The sequence below is a fragment of the Dendrobates tinctorius genome, unplaced genomic scaffold (assembly GCF_039654945.1).
Source record: "Dendrobates tinctorius isolate UK_male_01 unplaced genomic scaffold, ASM3965494v1 ptg000003l, whole genome shotgun sequence".
Lineage (NCBI taxonomy): Eukaryota > Metazoa > Chordata > Amphibia > Anura > Dendrobatidae > Dendrobates > Dendrobates tinctorius.
In genome coordinates this window covers 50,051,387-50,075,625 of record NW_027361671.1, presented here as the reverse complement: position 1 = coordinate 50,075,625, position 24,239 = coordinate 50,051,387, and the positions used below count along the sequence as shown (strand labels likewise).

The 24,239-nt window shown below is 43.0% G+C and overlaps 1 protein-coding gene across 3 annotated transcripts in view; it reads right to left on the bottom strand.

Moving 5' to 3' along the window:
- APC (APC regulator of WNT signaling pathway) overlaps window positions 1–24,239 on the bottom strand; it is a 199,634-nt gene that overhangs the window by 85,125 nt on the left and 90,270 nt on the right. For 2 of the 3 annotated variants that reach the window (XM_073550956.1, XM_073550871.1), the window contains one exon: window positions 14,592–14,744. In XM_073550956.1, the coding sequence (XP_073407057.1) occupies window positions 14,592–14,726 (135 nt within the window). In that variant the 5' untranslated portion in view covers window positions 14,727–14,744. Of the gene's footprint in view, window positions 1–14,591; window positions 14,745–24,239 lie in introns of those variants that run through there. The other variant, XM_073551037.1, reaches the window with a different exon arrangement.

Sequence of the window (24,239 nt, the reverse complement as noted above, 5' to 3'; positions counted from 1 at the left end):
ATTTGTTGGGGTAAACCACTGTTTGGGCACACGTCGGGGGTTGGAAGGGAGGAAGCACCGTTTAACTTTTTGAACGCAAAATTGGCTGGAATCAATGGTTGCACCATGTCGCGTTTGGAAACCCCCTGATGTGCCTAAACAGTGGAAACCCCTCAATTCTAACTCCAACCCTAACCCCAACACACCCCTAACCACAGCCCTAACCCCAACACATCCCTAACCCCAACACATCCCTAACCACAAGCCTAACCCTAATTCCAACGCTAACCCTAATTCTAACCCTAATTCCAACCCGAACCCTAATTCCACCCGAACCCTAATTCCACCCTAACCCTCTTTCCAACCCTAACCCTCTTTCCAATCCTAACCCTAACCCTCTTTGCAACCCTAACCCTCTTTTCAACCCTAACCCTAATGGAAAAATAAAAATAAAAATATTTTCTTTATTTTATTAGTTGTGCCTACCTATGGGGGTGATAATCGGGGGGTTTATTTACTTTTTCTTTCATTTTGATCACTGTGAGAGTGATCAAAATGAAAGAATGGAATCTGCAGCCGTCAGATTCGGGCGGGCGCACTTCGCATGCGCCCGCCATTTTCCAAGATGGCGGCGCCCATCGTCCGGACCCGAGGGACACCAGGAGGGACGGGGGGGTGAGGGGGGGGGATCGGAGGCTGGCGGGGAGCAGAGGGAACGGGAGGGGGGCAGACGATGACAGCGGCGGCAGATCGCCGCTGTCATTCAGTTGCGGGGGGGGCGATCGCCGGTGGGGGGGGGTGGAATCGGTGTCTCCAGCCATGTACGATGCTACAGCAGCATCGGCCATGGCTGGATTGTATTATTTCAGCAATTTTCATTGATGAAATATTACTATCGCTCCGATTGGCTGTTTCACTTTTAACAGCCAATCACAGCGATTGTAGCCACGTTGGGGTGAAGCCACGCCCCCTGTGAAGAACAAAGCCCCCTATATCTGTGGGTCGGGTGACCTTTCAGTGACCTAGGTCACCCGACCCGCAGGGGGGCTTTAAAGTCATGACGCCACATAGGCGTCATGGGTCGTTCTGGCACGACTTTTCATGACGCCTACATGGCGTCAAAGGTCGTGAAGGGGTTAATCCAGATTGTCATACCACACAAAATCATTCACAAAATAACATTTTCCACATGCCTGCTTACATCAGCACCATTTGAAAAATGTTCTTTTATTTTGTTAGCATTTTAGGAGGTTTATCAAGGAAATTTACAAAACTTTTCTTTTTAGGGACCTATCCAGGTTTGAAGTGAATTTGGGCTTCCTATATATTGGAAAACCCCCAAAAGTTTTACATTTTAAAAACAGCACCCCCTGACATATTGAAAATTGCTGTCAGGTCGTTTATTAACCCTTCAGGTCACTTTCAGGAATTTATGCAAAGTGGCATGACAGAAATGAAAACATGTATTTTTACCACCTAAATGCCACTAACTTCTGAACAAGTTACAGCAGCCATCAGGCTGTAAGGCCACGATTTGGTCGTGAATTGCCATGGCAAAAATCAGGACCACACAATCATGATCTCAGGGTGCCGATGGGAATAAAGAGGAAGCCCCCACATTCTGTTAAGCATTTATATGATGTTGTCACTATTAACAGCAGCATCTAAGGGGTTAAAATGATTTTGACGGTGCAAACACTGATCGTGGCTGATGCAGCCATTTGTCAGCTATAGTGTACAGACGGAGAGATGCTATTCTCTTATATATCACGTCAGTTAAGAGACGAATTGGCAGTCATTAAGGGGTTAATGTACTACTGGGCAAAATCTAGGCTAAAAACAACGAACAAACACGCAGAAAGTAAATAAATTGTAGTAATAGTACATGTAAATGACAAAGTACTTTGTGATGTGATTTTAATTAAAAAGTGTAAAAGCGATCCCACCACAACAAGGTGTACCCAATCTCGATGGGCCCTATCTCTTGCATCTCATCTTGCTATGTGCAAGCAAGCCTCAAAATAGACAGGGGCAGAGAAGGTCCTAGCCCTGACCGTCTGACACCTGCCTATGGAAAGCTATACAGACAAGAGGTGCAGTGCAAAAGGGGAGCCACGCCAATACAAGGAACCATCCTGATTGGGTACACCTTGTCGTGGTGGGAGGGTTTTTCCGCATTGTCGTCAAATGTGTATTTGGTGTTATTAACAAATATTATTACTGCAGGGAATCTATTCATTGTAGTTAAACAAGACAGAAACAAAATAAGCATTGTTAATTAGCAATTATTTGTGGTAGGACATTTTGCCTTCATCCTTTTTTTTTTTTTTTTTTCTTCTTGTTTAAGTGGATTTTTAGGACTAGATGATCTAATTCACATCAGCAATAATGTGTCGCGTTTTCTCATATTTGACCTACGGTCACAAGATTTATTGTCTATTGCACAAGAAGGACTACACATATGGGAATATTGACCACTAAAGCCAAGCCTGAGAACCAATAACCAATTATACGAAGCCGGGCAAAGCAGTTGCCTGGAAACACAGGAACCGAAACGAGCGCAAGAAAACGGAAAAGCTACAGAATTAAAGGGGCTTTCTCAAAATCTGGTCAGCATTGTGAAAAACAAAATACAACATATTCCATACATTACTGCTACCTCTTCGGGCCGGACAGGCATGTGATCACCGCACCCAGTCAGTCACTGACTGGTTGGAGTGGTCACAAGCCCATGTATCAGTAATGGGAGGGCGGTTTTTACATTTTTTAACCCCATTTCCATTTTTTTTGCATTAATATTTTACTCATTTTTCAAAGAGCCGTTCTTTTTTTTTTTTATTTTGTCCAACATAGCCGTATGAGGACTAGTTTTTTTGTGGGGCAAGTTGTAGTTGTTAATGACACCATTCACTTTGATGCACTGAAAAAAAAGACAGAAATTTCAAGTGTGGTAAAATGGTGAAAAAAGCCTGCAATTCCACCAGTGTGTGTTTTTTTTTTTAACAGAATTCATTATGGTCAGTTTAACCACATTTAAAAAGTTTATTAAAAAAAAAAAACATTACAGTGGCAAAAAAAAGAATTTTGTAATTAAAAAAAAATTTGGTTTGTATCACCATTTTCTGAGATTTGCTACTTATTTATTTTCCAGCAATAGATCTGTATGGAGGGGCTTGCATTTTGCGCACTGACCTGACATTCTCATAGATACAATTTTGGAATACAAACTGTTTTGCTTTTTTTTTTAGTCTCCTTATTTGATTGCTTATACTATATACACAGTAACACAGTATTGCACTACGTAGTGAAATCATGGTTCTCCTTTGAAGCTCAGTTTATGGCTAAAGGCCCCGTCTCGCTAGCGATATTGCTGATTTTGTGACGACCCAGCGATCTCGCCAGCAAGATCACTGTGTGTGACGGGGATCAGCAACCGTCCCCCCTGCCGGGTATCGCTGATCGTGCTCGATTGGCCTGGACCATTTTTTGATCACTGGTCTCCCACTGGCCAGCACGCATCGCTGCGTGTGGCAGCGAGAGACCAGCGATCAGCAACGCTGGTTTCTAATGTAAACATCAGGTATCCAGGAGCCACAGCTCTTGGATACCCGCGGTTTACCTTGGAAACCGGCGTACATGCCAGTTTCCAAGGTAAACAGCGGGTATCCAGGAGCCGCGCGGCTCTTAGAAACCCGCTGTTTACCTTAGATACCAGCTTGCTCGCTGGTCTTGATCGCTGGAGGGGCTGTCAATGTGACAGCTCACCAGCGATCAGCCTAACGATGTCCCAGCGATCCCATCCATGCTGAACCAAGATGGCTGTGATAGGGGGCTTCAGCAGATTGCAGGCTGCCATGACAAGCCATTAGCTCCCCGTGATTACATTGTGGGGGATGATGAAATGACAACATTTAACTGCCTAAAGAGCAGCAATTAGAGCAAACATCGGCCGCCTTTAATTCAGCAGATATTTCACACAAAAGGCATGTTCTCTGCTTATTAACACAAGTCCCAAAGCATCACAGGAAAGAAGATGATTAATACTTATTTATCTGGGGGAGAAGGAAGTTAACTCTGTGTCCACGAGGTTGGAAAAGAGGACATAGAGAGAAAAACAGTGCATTTCGCTAATTACTGCTTCATTATATTGGGATATTGTGTTAGATTTAATTAAGTACGGATGTCAAGTGCCAATAATAAGGAAGCAGTCAAAAACCAATTACATTAATATCACATGTGTAAAGATCATAAGACCTAGAGAAAATTTCAGCTTGGACTCGTCGTCCTCACACCATATGAGCCAACCACATTCTAATCCTGTATACTTCATATGAGTTAATGGTGTATTCCCTCCACAGCATAGAAATTAGCTTACTGATAACAGGGGTTCCGAACACTCCACAGAATGGCGCTCTGGATCCCAAAATAGAGGTACAGCAGGGTCCAGTCCCAAATAGAGCAGAAGTGCGTATGCTTTACTTCCGCATTATTTTCTACGGGACTGTAATATGGCCATCCACCATTTCCTCAAGTCCCATAGACAATAAATGAATCAGGTCATATCGGCTCCATTCAAGAGCTGGGAAGCAAATATGAGCAAATATGGTCTTATGTGACAGGGTATGCTAACCTGATCTAACCTGTATCACAACATTTTGTGAGCAATCAGCTGTTGCAGATCCACCAGTCACCAGGCCAGATTCAAATGGGAAAGAAAAATGTGTGGATTAAGAAGAAATTATGAAAATCCGATATACAAGGGAGCTGTAGTTCTGCGGGTGTAGTGTTGAAGAAAAAAAAAACAACTTGCAAAACTACAGCTCTTGTATATCGGATTCTCATCATTTCTTCAGCAACGTTTATTAATCCACAAATGTTTCCTTTCCACTCAAGAAGAGGCTCTACAGGGCACTGCTGTCCAGGTTTAGAGCCATGCTCTCAGAATGCGGAGGGTCTCAGGGGTTGGTCCCTCAGGGATCATTAACCCCTTCACCCCCAAGGGTGGTTTGCACGTTCATGACCGGGCCAATTTTTACAATTCTGACCACTGTCCCTTTATGAGGTCATAACTCTGGAACGCTTCCATTGATCCCGGTGATTCTGACATTGTTTTCTCGTGACATATTGTACTTCATGTTAGTGGTAAAATTTCATTCAAATAACTTGCGTTTATTTGTGAAAAAAATGAAAATTTGGCAAAAATTTTGAAAATTTCGCAATTTTCCAACTTTGAATTTTTATGCCCTTAAATCACAGAGATACGGCACACAAAAAACTTGATAAGTAACATTTCCCACATGTTTACTTTACATCAGCACAATTTTGGAACCAAAATTTTTTTTTTGTTAGGAAGTTATAAGGGTTAAAAGTTGACCAGCGATTTCTCATTTTAAGGCTAAGTGCACACGTACCGGAACTCTCGCGGAAATTACCGCGAGAATTCCGGAATTCCAGTCCACGGGAAAATCGCATTTTAAATTCCCGCGATATTCCCGCGGAAAAACTAGCATTTTGCAAGCGTAATTAGCTTGCAAAATGCTAGCGTTCTCCAAGCGATCTGTAGCATCGCTTGGAGAACTGATTGACAGGTTGGTCACACTCGTCAAACATAGTGTTTGACGAGTGTGACCAACTTTTTACTACTGAGGCTGCCTATGCGGCATCAGTAGTAAAAGATAGAATGTAAAAAAAAAAAAAAAAAATATTGTTATTCTTACCTTCCGACGTCCCGCGCAGGCGTTCCCAGTAGTCCTTTGCGAAAATGCCAGCGATGACGTCAGTTCTCACGGGATCGCGACGTCTCGCGGTAACTCGCGATGACGTCGCGCGAATTACCGCGAGACTTTGCGATCCCGCGAGATCGGACGCCATCGCGGGCATTTTCGCAAAGGACTACTGGGAACGGGAGCGTGGAGAGAGGCGGGAAGGCTGCGCGGGACGTCGGAGGGTGAGAATAACAATATTTTTTATTTTAAATTCTATTTTTTACAGGGATATGGTACCCAAAGCCCGGAGGACAGTCTCCTCTCCTCCGGACCGTGGGTACCATCCGCAATTGTTCTGCTTACTTTCCGCATGGTGTGCACAGCCACATGCGGGAAGGAAGCGGAACAATGCATTCCTATGGGTGCGGGATCGCAGCGATTCTGCAAAATAATGAGCATGCTGCGTTTTTTACCGCGAAGCGATTCCGCCGCGGTAAAAACCGCAGCATTAGCACAGCATTGCGGAATCCCATAGGAATGCATGGGATGCTTATTTTTCGCGTTTTCGCGGCAAAATCGCGCGGTTAAAACCGCCGCGGAAATGCGAAAAAAACGCTACGTGTGAACTCAGCCTTACAACACCTTTTTATTTTTAGGACCACATCACATTTGAAGCCACTTTGAGGGGTCTATATGATAGAAAATACCCAAAAGTGACACCATTCTAAAAACTGAACCCCTTAAGGTGCTCAAAACCACATTCAAGAAGTTTATTAACCCATTAGGTGCGTCACAGGAATTTTTTTGAATATTTAAAAAGAAATGAACATCTAACTTTTTTTCACAAAAAAAATACTTCAGGTTCAATTTTTTTTATTTTACCAAGGGTAACAGGAGAAATTGGACTGCAAAAGTTATTGTGCAATTTGTCCTGAGTACGCTGATACCTGATTTGTGGGGGGGGAACGACTGTTTCGGCGCATGGCAGAGCTCAGAATGGAAGGAGCGCAGTTTGACTTTTTCAATGCAAAATTGGCTGGAATTCAGATCAGACGCCATGTCACGTTTGGAGAGTCCCTGATGTACCTAAACAGTGGAAACCCCCTACAAGTGACCCCATTTTGGAAACTAGACCCCCCAAGGCACTTATCTAGATATGTGGTGAGAACTTTGAACCCCCATGGGCTTCACAGAAGTTTATAACATAAAGCCATACAATTAAAAAATCATATTTTTTCCACAAAAATGATCTTTTCACCCTCAATTCTTATTTTTCCAAGGGTAACAGGACCCTAAAAGTTATTGTGCAATTTGTTCTGAGTACGCTGATACCCCACATGTGGGGGTAAACCACTATTTGGGAGCATGGCAGAGCTCGGAAGGGAAGCAGCGCCATTTGACGTTTTTGGCTGGAATTGAGATCGGACACCATGTCGCGTTTGGAAAACTCCTGATGTACCAAAACAGTGGAAACCCCCCACAAATGACACCATTTTGGAAACTAGACCCCCTAAGGAACTTATCTAGATGTGTGGTGAGCACTTTGACCACCCCAGTGCTTCACAGAAGTTTATAATGCCCGGGCGTGAAAATAAACAATTCGTATTTTTTCCACAAACATGATCTTTTAGTCACCATTTTTTTATTTTCCCAAGGGTACCAGGAGAAATTGGACCTTAAAAGTTGTTGTCCAATTTGTCCTGAGTATGCGGATACCCCATATGTGGGAGAAAACTACTGTATGGGCACACGTCGGGGCTCGGAAGGGAAGTAGTGACGTTTTGGAATGCAGACTTTGATGGAATGGTCTGCGGGTGTCATGTTGCCTTTGGAGAGCCCCTAATGTACCTAAACAGTGGAAACCCCCCACAAATGACACCATTTTGTAAACTAGACCCCCCAAGGAACTTATCTAGATGTGTGGTGAGCACTTTGAACCCCCCAGTGCTTCACAGAAGTTTATAATGCCCGGGCGTGAAAATAAAAAATTCGTATTTTTTCCACAAACATGATCTTTTAGTCACCATTTTTTTATTTTCCCAAGGGTACCAGGAGAAATTGGACGCCAAAAGTTGTTGTCCAATTTGTCCTGAGTATGCGGATACCCCATATGTGGGAGAAAACTACTGTATGGGCACACGTCGGGGCTCGGAAGGGAAGTAGTGACGTTTTGGAATGCAGACTTTGATGGAATGGTCTGCGGGTGTCATGTTGCCTTTGGAGAGCCCCTAATGTACCTAAACAGTGGAAACCCTCCACAAATGACACCATTTTGTAAACTAGACCCCCCAAGGAACTTATCTAGATGTGTGGTGAGCACTTTGAACCCCCCAGTGCTTCACAGAAGTTTATAATGCCCGGGCGTGAAAATAAAAAATTCGTATTTTTTCCACAAACATGATCTTTTAGTCACCATTTTTTTATTTTCCCAAGGGTACCAGGAGAAATTGGACCCCAAAAGTTATTGTCCAATTTGTCCTGAGTATGCTGATACCCCATATGTGGGAGAAAACTACTGTATGGGCACACGTCGGGGCTCGGAAGGGAAGTAGTGACGTTTTGGAATGCAGACTTTGATGGAATGGTCTGCGGGTGTCATGTTGCCTTTGGAGAGCCCCTAATGTACCTAAACAGTGGAAACCCCCACAAATGACACCATTTTGTAAACTAGACCCCCCAAGGAACTTATCTAGATGTGTGGTGAGCACTTTGAACCCCCCAGTGCTTCACAGAAGTTTATAACGCCCGGGCGTGAAAATAAAAAATTCGTATTTTTTCCACAAACATGATCAATTAGTCCCCAATTTTTTCATTTTCCCAAGGGTAACAGGAGAAATTGGACCCCCAAAAGTTGTTGTCCAATTTGGCCTGAGTACGCTGACACCCCATATGTGGGAGAAAACTACTGTATGGACACACGTCGGGGCTCGGAAGGGAAGCAGTGACGTTTTGGAATGCAGACTTTGATGGAATGGTCTGCGGGTGTCATGTGCGTTTGGAGAGCCCCTGATGTACCTAAACTATTGAAACTCCCCACAAGTGACCCCATTTTGGACACTAGACCCCCCACGGAACTTATCTAGATGTGTGGTGAGCACTTTGAACCCCCAAGTGCTTCACAGAAGTTTATAACACTCGGACGTGAAAATAAAAAAATCATTTTTTTCCACAAAAATGATATTTTTGCCCCCAATTTTTTATTTTCCTAAGGGTAACAGGAGAAATTGGACCCCAAAAATTGTTTTGCAATTTGTCCTGAGTAGGCTGATACCCTACATGTGGGGGTAAAACACTGTTTGGGCGCATGGCAGAGCTTGGAAGGGAAGGAGCACCATTTGACTTTTTCAACTCAGAATTGGCTGGAATTGAGATCAGACGCCATGTTGCATTTGGAGAGCCTCTGATGTGCCCAAACAGTGGAAACCCCCAATTATAACTCCAACCCTATCCCCAACACACCCCTAACCATAATCTGAGCCCTAACCCTAACCCTAGCCCTAACCCTAAGGCTGTGTGCACACGCTGCGGATTTTGCTGCGGTTCCGCAGCGGTTTTGGCTGCTGCGGACCCGCAGCAGTTTCTGCTGCGGTGTACAGTACCATGATTCCCTATGGGAATCAAAAACCGCAGTGCAGACGGTGAGGAATTTTCCGTGCGGATTATCTGCGGTTTTCAATCCGCAGAAAGAATTGACATGTCAATTCTTTCTGCGGATTCTCCTGCGGTTTGCCATCTCCTCTATTGAGGAGATGAAAAACCGCAGGACAAAACCGCAGAGCAATCCGCAGGTAAAACCGCAGGTCTTTTGACCTGCGGTTTCACCTGCGGATTTTACAAAATCCGCGCGGATGAATCCGCACCTAATCCGCAGCGTGTGCACACAGCCTTACCGTAACGGGAAAATGGAGATAAATACTTTTTTTTTAGTTTTATTATTTTTCCCTAACTAAGGGGGTGATAACGGGGGGTTTGACTTACTATTTATGGCGGTTTTTATGTTTGGCGGCTGTCACACGCTAAAAGACGCTTTTTATTGTAAAATAGTTTTTGCATCACCACATTTTGAGAGCTATAATTTTTCCGTATTTTGACCCACTGAGTCATGTGAGGTCTTATTTTTTGCGGGACGAGTTGACGTTTTTATTGGTACCATTTTCGGGCACGTGACATTTTTTGATCGCTTTTTATTCCTATTTTTGGGACGCAGAATGAACAAAAACCAGCGTTTCATGAATTTCTTTTGGGGGGGTGCGTTTACACCGTTCCGCGTGCGGTAAAATTGATAAAGCGGTTTTATTCTTCGGGTCAGTACGGTTACAGCGATACCTCATTTAGGTCGTTTTTTTATGTTTTTGTCGGTTTTATGCAATGAAAACTATTTTATATAAAAAATAATTATTTTTGCATCACTTTATTTTGTGAGCTATAACTTTTTTATTTTTTTGCTGATGATGCCGTGTGGCGGCTCGTTTTTTGCGGGACAAGATGACGTTTTCAGCGGTACCATGGATATTTATATGCGTCTTTTTGATCTCGCGTTATTACACTTTTTGTTTGGCAGTATGATAATAAATCATTATTTTTTGCTTCGTTTTTTATTTTTATTTTTTAAGGGGTTCGCTAAAAGGGTTAACTAATGGGACAGTTTTATAGGGCGGGTCATTACGGACGCGGCGATACCTAATATGTGTACTTTTATTGTTTTTTTTTTATTATTTCCAAAAAATGGATTTATTGAGGGAATATTTTTTTTTTTTTTCTAATTTATTTGGCGATTTTTTTAAATTTATTTTTACATTTTTTTTTTATTTTTTTTTTACTTTATTACATAGTCCCAGGTGGGACATCACTGTCCTGTGACAGATCGCTGATCTGTCACATCACAGATCACTGTGACAGATCAGCAATCTGTCACAGGCATTGAAGAAGACTTCCTCTTGCCTGCGCTTTGCAGGCACTGAGGAAGCCAGCTTCCTCAGGTCCCCGAAGGCCCCCGTCGCCATCTTGGATTCGGGGGCCTGGAGGATAGGAGCCCCCCGCAGCAGCGCTGCACATTGCGCTGCCGTGGGGGGCTCAGGGAAGCACGGAGGGAGCCCCCTCCCTGCCGATGCTTCCCTTTAACTCCCGGTACACCGCGATCATGTTTGATCGCGGTGTGCAAGGGGTTAACGTGTTGGGGGCGGTCCGTGACCGCCCCTGACACATAGTGCCGGGTGTCAGCTGTGATAATCAGCTGACACCCGGCCGCGATCAGCGGCGCTCACCAGGTGGGCGCCGCTGATCGCGGTAGACGTACTATCCCGTCCACGGTCATACGGGCCCGGGTACCGTGGACGGGATAGTACGTTGGATGTCAGGAAGGGGTTAAGATCTCCATTATGCCAAAGATTATACACAATAGGAAAATACAATGTTGTGCATTCAAGAGAACAGGGGTCTGCCGGGCATTTCTTCTATATTTACATTTTTGTTGTACCCTTTATGGAAAAAAACAGCAAGAATCTTCTGTTTGGGCAAAATGTGAAGGTTGCAGCCCATCAGCGAATGCTTATTAGCTGCAGGGGCTACAGCAGTGTTTCCCAAACTCCAGTCCTCGCAGACCCCAACAGGTCATGTTTTCAGGATTTCCTTAGTATATCAAAGGTGACTGAAGTATCATCAAGGCATCAGGAATTCTCTCACATGTGTAACACTATGTTAATCCTGAAAACATGACCTGTTGGGGTCCGCGAGGACTGGAGTTTGGGAACCACTGGTCTACAGGATCCCTGCAAGAGGGTTGATATCAGGAGATGGATACAGATTATTTTTTAATTAAAGGGAATCTGTCAGGATTTTGCCAACTTATCTGAGAGCAGCCTGATGTAAGCAAGTCACCCTGCAGACACAGGCACTTCAGGAGGCTCATGGAGAAATACAGCAGATGCCCACTGCATGCGATATATGATGACGCACAGGGCATGTGCATATATGCACAAAATGGGCACAAGCATAAGAGGCATCTTACCTGCCACCACACATGCGTGTGCGTCTGCGCACAAACATGAGAGCCCTACGTGAACTATGCATGCGCAGTCACGTCTGTGCCATCGGCTAACGTGCATGTGCCCGCACACATCCATGAACTCCCCAAGTCCTCTGCAAAGGAGGAAATGTGTTGAGGCACAATATGTGGATGACTGAGTACATTTCACACCCATGGGTGTAACCTGCTCTTTGATTAATACAACGTTTTCCACCTATGCAGATAGAGGAGATCCATGCCGTGGTTTGAGCAGTCATTAACATAGCTGATGGCTTTTTGCACATTTTGATTGTGTTTGCACTATAGTTTCATATCCCATTGGTCCATTATATTTACTTATGACCAGCACAGCTCTTGTACACAGTGATTCTAACCCGCACAAGTATCATTAGCGTCTAATGAGGGCTTAGCAGGGCCAGCCGTCACTGGGCGGGGGCGCCATCTGCGATACTTCTAGGGTACCAAACTCTACGGTCAGGGAGGATTAATTGTAGGGACTACATTTAGGGCGTTATTAGTGACTAAACTACTTTTGTCCGAGTTTATCCCAAGCTCATACTACTAGTCCTTTTTTGCTTTTGTATTTTACACCATTGGTGTTTGTCTATGGTCATTTTAATATATTACTAATAAAATGTACTGTTTTTAAAGACGATATTTATGTTAGACCTGATTTAGAAGACACCTTTATTGAATGTTCAGATTACATAGCAAAAAACTAATGACAGATTCCCTTTAATATTCTTTATTATATTCTGATACCAACCAGGGCTGTGGAGTCGGAGTCGTGGAGTCGGAGTTGGTGCTCATTTTGGTGGAGTCGGAGTCGGAGTTGGAGTCGGTATAAAATGGAGCGACTCCGACTCCTAAAATATATAATAAATTGGGTACAGTAATTCAATGCAGGATGTGCTGAATATTTTTTCATAGGAGTTTGGGAAAGTTATGAAATGTCCTATAAATGGCTGTTCTATTCCTGATCTAAGGCTACATTCACACACAGCGTTTTTCCTGTGTTTTTTGAGGATACGTTTTTCAGCTGCAAAAGCTGATCATCTTTTTAAAAAACCGCATCACCTGAAAGGTTTTTGAGCTCATAGATAATGTTTTCAATAGCAAAAGCAGATTAGAAATCTGCTCTATCTATCCATTTATCCATATCTGTCTATCCATATTGTATCTGTACCAAAAAGAATGAAAACCGGGTAGTACACCAATATATATTCTGTTCTATGTAAATGTCTTGATTATTGTATCATAGAAATGATTAAATGTCTGAGGTTCACATTGTACTACAATAAATTTTTCACTTAAATATAAGCAATATGTGTGGGAGTCGGAGTCGGAGTCGTGGAGTCGGAATCGGTGTAAGGGAAATTGAGGAGTCGGAGTCGCAGGTTTGGCTTACCGACTCCACAGCCCTGATACCAACTTGGACCCATTTAGCTTACCACAAAAATAAGATCTTACACTGGGAAAGGTGTATCATCATATCTAAAACATGACCCAGAACATGGGGAAACGCATCACGTTCTCCAGTCTCTGGGACAAATAAATGACTTATTGAGCTTATCAAAATCTAATGCCTGATCTACCGATCTCCTGGACGGGAGGACCGTGGTCTACTGTGAGTGTAGCATTTCTGGCCGGCACAAGTATCGGATGCAGAGAACAGGGCCCCTGCTGTTCTCTATTTACACCTTTGGCCTGGGACAGCTCATAGAATCTCATGGCTTTCAGTATCATCTTTATGCTGATGACACACAGATCTACATCTCTGGACCAGATATCACCTCCCTACTAACCAGAATCCCTCAATGTCTGTCCACTATTTCATCCTTCTTCTCCACTAGATATCTGAAACTCAACATGGACAAAACAGAATTCATCATCTTTCCCCCATCTCACGTGACCCCCCCTACGAACCTATCAATTACAGTAAATGACTGCCCACTCTCCCCAGTCCCACAAGCTCGCTGCCTCGGAGTAATCCTTGACGCTGATCTCTCCTTCAAACCACATATCCAAACCCTTTCCACTTCCTGCCGACTTCAACTCAAAAATATTTCACGCATCCGTTCATTCCTCACCCAAGAATCTGCAAAAACCCTAGTCCATGCCCTCATCATCTCTCGCCTTGACTACTGCAACCTCATGCTCTGTGGCCTCCCCTCAAACACTCTCGCACCCCTCCAATCTATTCTAAACTCTGCTGCCCGACTAATCCACCTGTCCCCCCGCTATTCCCCAGCTTCTCCCCTCTGTCAATCCCTTCACTGGCTCCCAATTGCCCAGAGACTCCATTACAAAACCCTAACCATGACATACAAAGCCATCCACAACTTGTCTCCTCCATACATCTGTGACCTCGTCTCCCGGTACTTTCCCGCACGCAACCTCCGATCCTCACAAGATCTCCTTCTCTACTCCCCTCTTATCTCCTCTTCCCACAATCGCATACAAGATTTCTCTCGCGCATCACCCCTACTCTGGAACTCTCTACCACAACATATCAGACTCTCACATACCATCGAAACCTTCAAAAAGAGCCTGAAGACCCACCTCTTCCGACAAGCCTATAACCTGCAGTAACCACCAATCGACCAAACCGCTGCACGGCGACCAGCTCTACCCTCGCCTACTGTATTATCACCCATCCCTTGAAGATTGTGAGCCCTCGCGGGCAGGGTCCTCTCTCCTCCTGTACCAGTTATGACTTGTATTGTTTAAGATTATTGTACTTGTTTTTATGTATACCCCTCCTCACATGTAAAGCGCCATGGAATAAATGGCGCTATAACAATAAATAATAATAATAATAATAATAATAATAATAATAATAATAATAATAATAATAACAGGACCTTGGCTGATCTTCATACCTTCATGTTTGACGCTTCAGTCTCTAGTTTTGTAAGGTGATTGGAATTATCCTCTAGTTCCTGACGCAGGTTTGTGTTCTCCATTTTCAGCGCCTCCACTTGCTTTAACAGCTGGTCATACGAAGCAGCAGCCATGCTGGGCTACCCCCAGGCCTGGAGAGGAGAAAGGGCAAAGTAACTACCGAAGTACAGAGAAAATAGAGTCACATATAGGAACAGGAGGTGATTGTTAGATACAAGTGGAAGGTGTTATGGACAAAGTATTCCCATTTCTACACATGCTAAAAAGTGCTACATACTGACGGACATGGCCAGATCTGCAGCATCCCCTACCACAACCAGGCATTACTGCACCACAATGGAATAGTTTATAGATCTGATGGAAATAAAAAAAAAAAAAAACAACTGAACTAGTGTGAACAGTTACCTAGATAAAATGGCGACCAGAATTATGACCATATGGAGCTAGATATAGAACATATAGTGTATACTTTTGTGACATCGGCATTTAATCTCATTTTGCTGCATTCATTGTCCAGATATCCTGTACAATAGTGATATCCACATCTGGAACATTTACTGCATATCAGGGTGGATAAAAATCAATGTTTTTTTTAAAAAAAAATAAAAAAAAAATCGGATTTTTTTTATTTAAATCGGGTTTTTTTTCAATAAACTGCTTTTTGAGGAAAATATTTTACCATCCAAAGGTTCTTCCATCATGAGATAAAGCTGAGTTGTTTAACTCAGTAGAATAAAGGCTGTATATGTGTAACATTCACAATGCCATGCTCTTCCAGAGGTTTCTGTAGGATTAGTGGGCAGTTTCTCTCCTATATTATCACAGACGCTCGCTTTACTTATGCAGTTCTCAAAACTGAATTTGACTCCGCAGAGGTCCCAGCCTCTTCTTCAAGGCAAAAATGTTACAACATGAACAGAGTTGAGAAAATGACCTTAATCCTATTGTTCTACAAACCTATGAATACAGAATCAACCCCTTCAGTGCCAAGTCCAAGAAGTTAGACAATATGTTTCTGATTGTTTGGAGTGGAATAGATCTGCACAACACAAGAAGAATGTGAATCTAAGTGTGAGGAGGAGGAAGGGCAAGCAGACAAGAAAATGAAAGTGAAACTTTGAGCACAATACTGCAGCATAGCCACAGACAGACAAGTCTGGATCTGTTTGTGTGTACGATCTGAGGTTTATTACATTCTTTCCTTATAATGGCAGCAGGCCGTAAAAGAGACCCAATTTGGGAATATTTTAATGAAGCTCCTTCGCCTATCGGTAAGGCAGGCATGCGTGCAAAATGCAAACGATGCAACAAAGAGATGCAAGGCCTGGTGGCGCGAATGAGGCAACATCATGAGAAGTGCGGTGATGAAGATGACCAAAGAAACACTTCTGAACAGGCAGGATCTTCAGGTTGGTAAACATTTTTATTGAATCCTATTTCTAAAGACTGAACTGTCATGTGTGAGAAAAATTATATTTCTTATTATTACTGCATGTTACTGTCATTTGGTACAGTTATGAAGAAAAACAAATATTCCTTTTGGGGCAGGGGCAGTGATGTGTTGTGTACAATAAGCAGAAATTGTATAAACAATAAAATAACAGCATTGACTTTTTTTGTTTAGGGGAATTCATGGATTCTGGAAACTATCCACCTCCAAGATCACCATCATCCTGTTCCACAGTTTCAGAGTTATCCATCCAGGAAAGTGCTTCATTAGCAGCAGCAGCATCATCATCATCAGACACCCACAGCCACATATCACCATCACCCAAAAGGAAGAAAAAACCTTTACCTCCTGGAACCACCATAGATAGGTTTGTGATAAGAACTAGCAGATTAGAAAAAGAGTTGATTGATGAAAAAATTGCCCAGTTTATTTATGCAACAAACTCTTCTTTCCGTCTGACTGAGAACCCACATTTCATTAATATGGTTCAGTCACTGAGACCAGGATACAGTCCACCCAGCAGAGCTGATGTTGCAGGGAAACTGCTGGATCAAGTGTATGACAGAGAAATGGAGCAATGTGCAACAGCTCTGGAGGGTAAAATTGTTAACCTAAGTATTGATGGGTGGAGTAATGTCCACAATGATCCTATTGTATGTGCTTGTATAACAACAGAAGAAGGTAAAGTCTTCCTTGCACAAACAACTGATACGTCAGGAAATGCACACACAGCAGAATACTTACAAGAAGTGGCAGTAAAAGATATAACGACATGTGAACAAAAATTCAAATGTCTAGTACGCAGTTTGGTCACTGACAATGCTGCAAACGTATCCAAGATGAGAAGAGATTTAGAAGAGCAGGGAGGGAATACAAAGCTGCTAATAACATATGGTTGCAGTGCTCATTTGCTGCACCTCTTAGCCAAAGACTTAAGTGTTCCAGAAATAAAGGCTAATGTTGTTGAAATTGCTAAATACTTCCGTAATAATCATTTTGCTGCAGCAGCTCTGAAAAGGATGGGTGGAACCAAGCTAACGCTCCCACAAGATGTTAGATGGAACTCTGTGGTGGACTGTTTTGAGCAGTATATCAAAAACTGGCCTATTCTGATGACACTTTGTGAAGAAAATCGAGATAAAATAGATGGCACTGTCACGGCCAAAATCCTCAACATTGGGCTTAAGAGAAATGTTGAACATATGCTGAGCTTCCTGAAACCCATCTCTCAAGCTTTAAACAAAATACAGAAAAATAGCTGTTTTATTGCGGATGCTGTTGAAATTTGGAAGGAACTGAGTGAACACTTAAAAACAGAACTACACATGGACAGAATTAAATTACAAGCAGTAAACAAACGAATGGGACAAGCACTGACTCCAGCTCATTTTTTGGCAAATATTGTCAATATCCAATATCAGGGTCAAAACCTAAGTGCTGAGGAAGAGGAGTTAGCTATGACATGGGTATCCAGCAATCATCCATCTTTAATGCCAACTATAATAAACTTCAGAGCTAAGGGGGAACCATTCAAGAAATATATGTTTGCTGAAGATATTTTAAGGAAGGTCACACCAGTAAACTGGTGGAAGTCACTTAAGCGCTTGGATTTAGAGACTGTTCAAGTAATGATTTCACGTTTAACAGCAGTAGCTTCTTCTGCAGGCGTTGAAAGAATATTCTCTTCCTTTGGACTCATTCTAAATTTAGAAATCGGTTGGGACCCAATAAAGCAGGAAAGCTTGTTTTTCTTTTCCAGATTATGAATAGGAACAAAGAAGAAGATGATGATGATGATGATGATGAAGATGACGACAAGTGAGCTACAGAGGACAGCAGGGACAGTAGTATTTAAGTTTTTCATGTGTCGGCTGGGCTGACAGTCTAAGTTTCTTAAAATATATATATATATTTTGTTTAGCCAAATTAGTTAACAAACATGGATGTTTGTTTAAGCAAATAACTTATGCTGTAATGTTGTTATTGTTTCAGTTGAATAAATCTATTTAAATTGTTATTAAGGTCAGGATTATTTTTCTCCTTCCTAAGTACAACAGAACAGTGGTGTCCAAATATGAATGATTAACCCATTAAACTGGGGAGAAAAAAGTAATATAAAAAGTGATTCTAAAAATCTTCATCTACTTGCATGTTAAAGTAGCAAGAACTAGTTTAGGTAGAAACTTTGATTTAAATCACTGATTTAAATCAAGCCTTACTGACTAGTGATTTAAATCGTGATTTACATCGTGATTTACATCAGTTAGATTTAAATCAAATCCACCCTGCTGCATATTGATAGGACGGTATGAGTATAACGATAACTGAAGGGGAAAAATAATGTGCTCCCATAAATCAGAATAATTGCTAAATTACTGTTCTTTAAGTACAGATTTGATAGAATTTACAATAATTTGAAGTCCCATTCAGGAAAAGGCTCATCTGAAGACTTGTGACCATTTTTGGGGTTAAACGGGCATGTAGAAGTAAGTAGGCCACTGCTGACATCTGACGTGAAATTACCAGCTTCAGACGACAGCTTAAAATCTGTAATTTAAAAGCACTGTGCTAAATAATCCCAAAAGCCTATATCGGTGGTGTGCAATCGTCTGAAAATCAGGGCAGAGTGAAAAAAAACAAGGGTTACATGACTGCAGAATAAAGACGGATTTAGGAGGTTTAGTATCGGAATAAAAATTCTGGATGGGTGCTGCGCGTTCTCCTAAGCCTCATACAGTGTCCTCTGCCATGATGAGGCACAATAATAACACAGAAAGCCGTAAGTATGGCCTGTTTCACACTTCCGTTTTTTCAAATCCGTCAAAATCCGTTGTTTTCCGTTAAAAAACGGATCCGCCATTTTTTGCAGGATCCGTTTTTTTTGGTCCCATAGACTTCCATTACGGTTACAGCGGATCCGTCAAAAAAACATGTCAATTCTTTCTGCGGATTCCCCTGCGGTTTGCCATCTCCTCCATTGAGGAGATGAAAAACCGCAGGGCAAAACCGCAGAGCAATCCGCAGGTAAAACCGCAGGTCTTTTGACCTGCGGTTTCACCTGCGGATTTTACAAAATCCGCGCGGATGAATCCGCACATAATCCGCAGCGTGTGCACACAGCCTTAGCAGAAACCAGGCTGCAGATTTTTACACTAAAAGCAAGTATTAAATGAGGATGACAGCGCCATTCTACCCATACCGTTAGTTTAACATGGAGAATTCTGATGGCAGGTTCTCTTTAAGCCAAACCTAAAAAAAAAAAAAAGTTGCTTAAAGGGAATCTGTCACCCTTTTTTTTTTTTTTTTTTTTGACTATCAGCTGCAGGCACCAACATCAGGGGCTTATCTACAGCATTCTGTAATGTGGCAGATAAGCCCCCGATGTAATATGAAAGATAAGAAAAACACGTTAGATTATACTCACCGGAGGGGGCGCTCAGGTCCGGTCCGACACCTCCCATCTTCATACGATGCGGTCCTCTTCTTCCCTTCCTGTAGTGGCTCCAGCGCAGGCGCACTGCTCTGCCTTGTTGAGGGCAGAGCACAATACTGCAGTGCGCAGGCGCCGGACATCTACCGACACCTGCGCACTGCAGGACACTGCTCTGCCCTCAACAGGGCAGAGCAGTGCACCTGCGCCGGAGCCACTACAGGAAGGGAAGAAGAGGACGGCATCGTATGAAGATGGGAGGCGCTGGACCGGACCGCCCCCCCCAGCTGAGTATAATCTAATGTGTTTTTCTTATCTTTCATATTACATCGGGGGCTTATCTACAGCATTACAGAATTCTATAGATAAGCCCCTGATGTCAATGCCGGCAGCTGATAGTAAGAAAAAAAAAAAAGGGTGATACATTCCCTTTAAAAATTCATCTATCCCCCTTATATTGTTCTAGAAAGCATAAGTGAGGGCTGCTGTATGCAACGTCCTCAGTCTGGGGGTAGTCTTACAGAGGTTGTCCTACAGGGTTCCTTCTGTTTGGTTGTGCTCTCATAGATCTGGGGAGAACAGCCACAGCAGTAACTCGGCCCGTCCATGTAATACACAAACCACCAATCCAATGCTCAAATATGCCATAGCGGTTGTTAAAAAGTGGGTTTACAGCCTTAAGGCCATGTGCACACGATGCAGATTTGCAGCGTTTCCGCAGCGGATTTTACCGCGCAGAAACGTTGCATATCCGCATTGTGATGTACAGTACCTTTAAAATGAATGAAAAAAAAAAACCGCTTTGCAGACGCTGCGGATTTTTCCGCGCGGTTTTCCTGCGGTACAAAATCCGCAGCATGTTACTTCTTTTGTGCGGTTTTCTATCTCCCCTGTTACCAAATCCGCAGGGGGAAGACCGCAATGGAAAACCGCACAAAAACCGCATGAAAACCGCGTGAAAAATGGAAGAAATCCGCAGGAAAAATGCAGGTCATTTGACCTGCGGTTTTCTTCCATTCTGCACGGAAAAATCCGCAGAGCTCAAAACTCCGTCTGCACTCAGCCTAAAGGGGCTGATCATACAATGCATGTGCACTATATTCTTGAAGAGGCTATACAGTTACATGCATCAGGCATTGCTTCCCAATATGTCAGATCAATGTAAAGAGTTGCAATACATTCTTTGGACAGAAGCAAATCTGGCACTTTGGCCTACCAAATCCGCAAGATAAAAGTCTCATTCATGGCCAAATCTCCAAATCAGTGGTACAGATTAGTCCTACTAAAGGGAATCTGTCACCCCATGGACGGTTTTTGTCTATTACTATGGGCATACAGGTAATTGAATGGTTACACCAGTCTTACCTGTATGCCTCATAGCTGTGGTGTAGACATTGAGGAAATGATTTATAATCTTTTATGCTAATGATTTCTTCCAGGCTCCGGGGCGTGCGGTGCCCAGAAGAAATCCCTGCCTCCACACTGCATTATACCATCACCTCCCTCCCATCAGTGTCATACTGACCTGGACGGCGCTGTGCGATCGCGCGGTTACACTGTCCGCCCTTGTATGGGCAGTGTCTGAGTTGATCTTCTGGGCAGCTCCTTTGTCATCACCATTGCGACAGAGGAATAGGGTCTACCATGTGGCTTTTTAGAACACTGAAGTCATCATTCATTGGCTAATTCATGCCACATGGGCACCGACTATTAATCACAGGGGATTCTCATTAGTTATTTAGCACAGGCAAGACAATATGTCTTTCCATACTAGTATAATGTAAAGGGTGCCAATACCAGTGTCACAGTAAGCTTTAGGTTTTTCTATTTTTCCCTCCTATTGTTTTTTCTTACAAGTTATTGTTTATCATTTGCGCTTTTGTGTTTAACACGAGTGCTCTTACAAAAAAAAAAATAAAACTTTCACTTGATTCATTTTTTAGGAGACATTATTCCACATTATGTATTTACACTTCATGGGTGCCTATAACGATGAGCAGGAGTGTAGTCGGCCTCCAAAATTAAATGGGGGTATCCTATTGGTTGGTATGAAAAAACACAACCCCATTTCCATGCAATACAGAAAAATCTTGCAGAGAGTGTTTAGGGGCCCTCACTGGTTTGGTCAGTCAGTCACCTCCATTAGTTATAAGTATTGAATGCCCTCATCTCTAAGGGGTCCTGATTGTGGATTTCATGCTATAATTTCCATACTACTATTTATATCCTGCTCTGTCCACAGGATGGGCGCAAGAGCCAAATACCCTTCATAGGTTAACAACTGGCTGCAAGAACATTTTAGAAAGAAAACCTATTGCAATGCGTTGCTGAGTAATCATACCGAGACACTTGTCAAGGGCCAGTAGTCACAGTTCCAGCATTCCCCAGGATGTGCTCTTCTGGGCATTTTTAGCTGGCTTACCAGTTGGACGTGACCTGACGAGGATGATGATTAAGCTATAGACCGAACAACTGCTTTGCTGGGAATAGCGTTTTTCTGATCATAACTTGATCAACTTCTTAAAAAAGGGGGAAAATTGGAAAATGTTTGTAAAAACAAGAGGGATTTTTAATTTTGTGGTTTAATGCTCGTTGCCTAGACTGCAGCAGTGGCTGTAACCTGTCAGAGGTGGCCGTTTTCCTAGGCAAGGAACACAGCACTGGGAACCCCTTAGGGCTCATTCTCACTGGTGCGAAAATCGGATTACACTCTGACCAATGTTAATTAATGGGTGACAGCTCACTTGCGATTTTTTTCCCATCCAAAATCAGACTGAGAAAAAAATCGCAGCTGCGATTTTCCCTAGAAAATCACCAATGCAAGTCAATGGATGCGTGTAAAAATCTGACAGCACTCGCTCCATGCGAGTGCTGTCAGATTTATGCGCACCAGTGTACTTTGAAAAGCCGGCAATTCATATGCCGCAACTGTTTAATCACACTGACATGTTAGAATAGATATATTCCCATAGAATACACACACACACATTATATATATATATATATATATATATATATATATATATATATATATATATATATACACACACACACACACGTCAGTGACACACACACATGTATATGTATTTATATTAGATAGATTCATATGCGGCTATACAGTAAAATCACACTGACATGTCATACACCGGGGGGTCGGAGGGGGCGGGGGTGTCAGGTCATACTTACCCGTCCTGACGCTGTCTCTTGAGCCCCCAGCTTCTCCACGCTCTCTATTCCTGCCTTCAGCGGTCACGTGGTACTGCTCATTAAAACTCATGAATATGCGCATATTCATGAGTTTTAATGAGCAGTATCACATGACCGCCGAACACAGGAAGAGAACGCAGAGAAGCCGGGGGCTCAAGAGACAGCATCAGGACGGGTAAGTATAGCGATACTCACCTGTCCTGCGTCCATGGCTGCTTGCTGCTGTCTGTCATCGGTCAGTGACTTCAGACAGCAGAGGGCGCGGTGACGTGATTAGTGCGCGCCACGCCCCCTGCAGTCTGAACGTCACTGACCGATGACGTGGCAGATAGCGGTGAGCAGCCATGGATGCAGGACAGGTGAGTATCTGACACCCAGCGACGGAGAGGTGAGTATGTCATTTTTTTATTTTTACATGCAGCAGCGACAGCACATGGGGGAATAATCTAAGGAGCTTCTTATTGAGTCAGCATATGGGGGAATAATCTAAGGAGCTTCTTATTGAGTCAGCATATGGGGGAATAATCCAAGGAGCTTCTTATTGAGTCAGCATATGGGGGAATAATCTAAGGAGCTTCTTATGGGGTCAGCATATGGGGGAATAATCTAAGGAGCTTCTTATGGGGTCAGCATTCGGGGGAATAATCTAAAGAGCTTCTTATGGGGTCAGCATATGGGGGAATAATCTAAGGAGCTTCTTATGGGGTCAGCATATGGGGGAATAATCTAAGGAGCTTCTTATGGGGTCAGCATTCGGGGGAATAATCTAAAGAGCTTCTTATGGGGTCAGCATATGGGGGAATAATCTAAGTAGCTTCTTATGGGGTCAGCATATGGGGGAATAATCTAAAGAGCTTCTTATGGGGTCAGCATATGGGGGAATAATCTAAGGAGCTTCTTATGGGGTCAGCATATGGGGGAATAATCTAAGGAGCTTCTTATTGAGTCAGCATATGGGGGAATAATCTAAGGAGCTTCTTATGGGGTCAGCATATGGGGGAATAATCTAAGGAGCTTCTTATGGGGTCAGCATTCGGGGGAATAATCTAAAGAGCTTCTTATGGGGTCAGCATATGGGGGAATAATCTAAGGAGCTTCTTATGGGGTCAGCATATGGGGGAATAATCTAAGGAGCTTCTTATGGGGTCAGCATATGGGGGGAATAATCTAAGGAGCTTCTTATGGGGTCAGCATATGGGGAAGTAATCTATGGAGCTTCTTATGGGGGCAGCATATGGGGGAATAATCTATGGAGCATTTCCCACCCTAGGCTTATACTCGAGTCAATAAGTTTTCCCAGTTATTTGCGGCAAAATTAGGGGGGGGTCGGCTTATACTCAAGTATATACGATTATATATATATATATATATATATATATATATATATATATATTTGGCACAGTAACATAGAAAAGATAGAACGCATTTACCGGCTTCTGTCAAATCATTTCAGAACCCGACAGGATATGAGACATGGGTTACATTTAGTAAACCATTGCATATCCCTATTTTGCGTGCGCATGCGTTTTTTTGGGACAA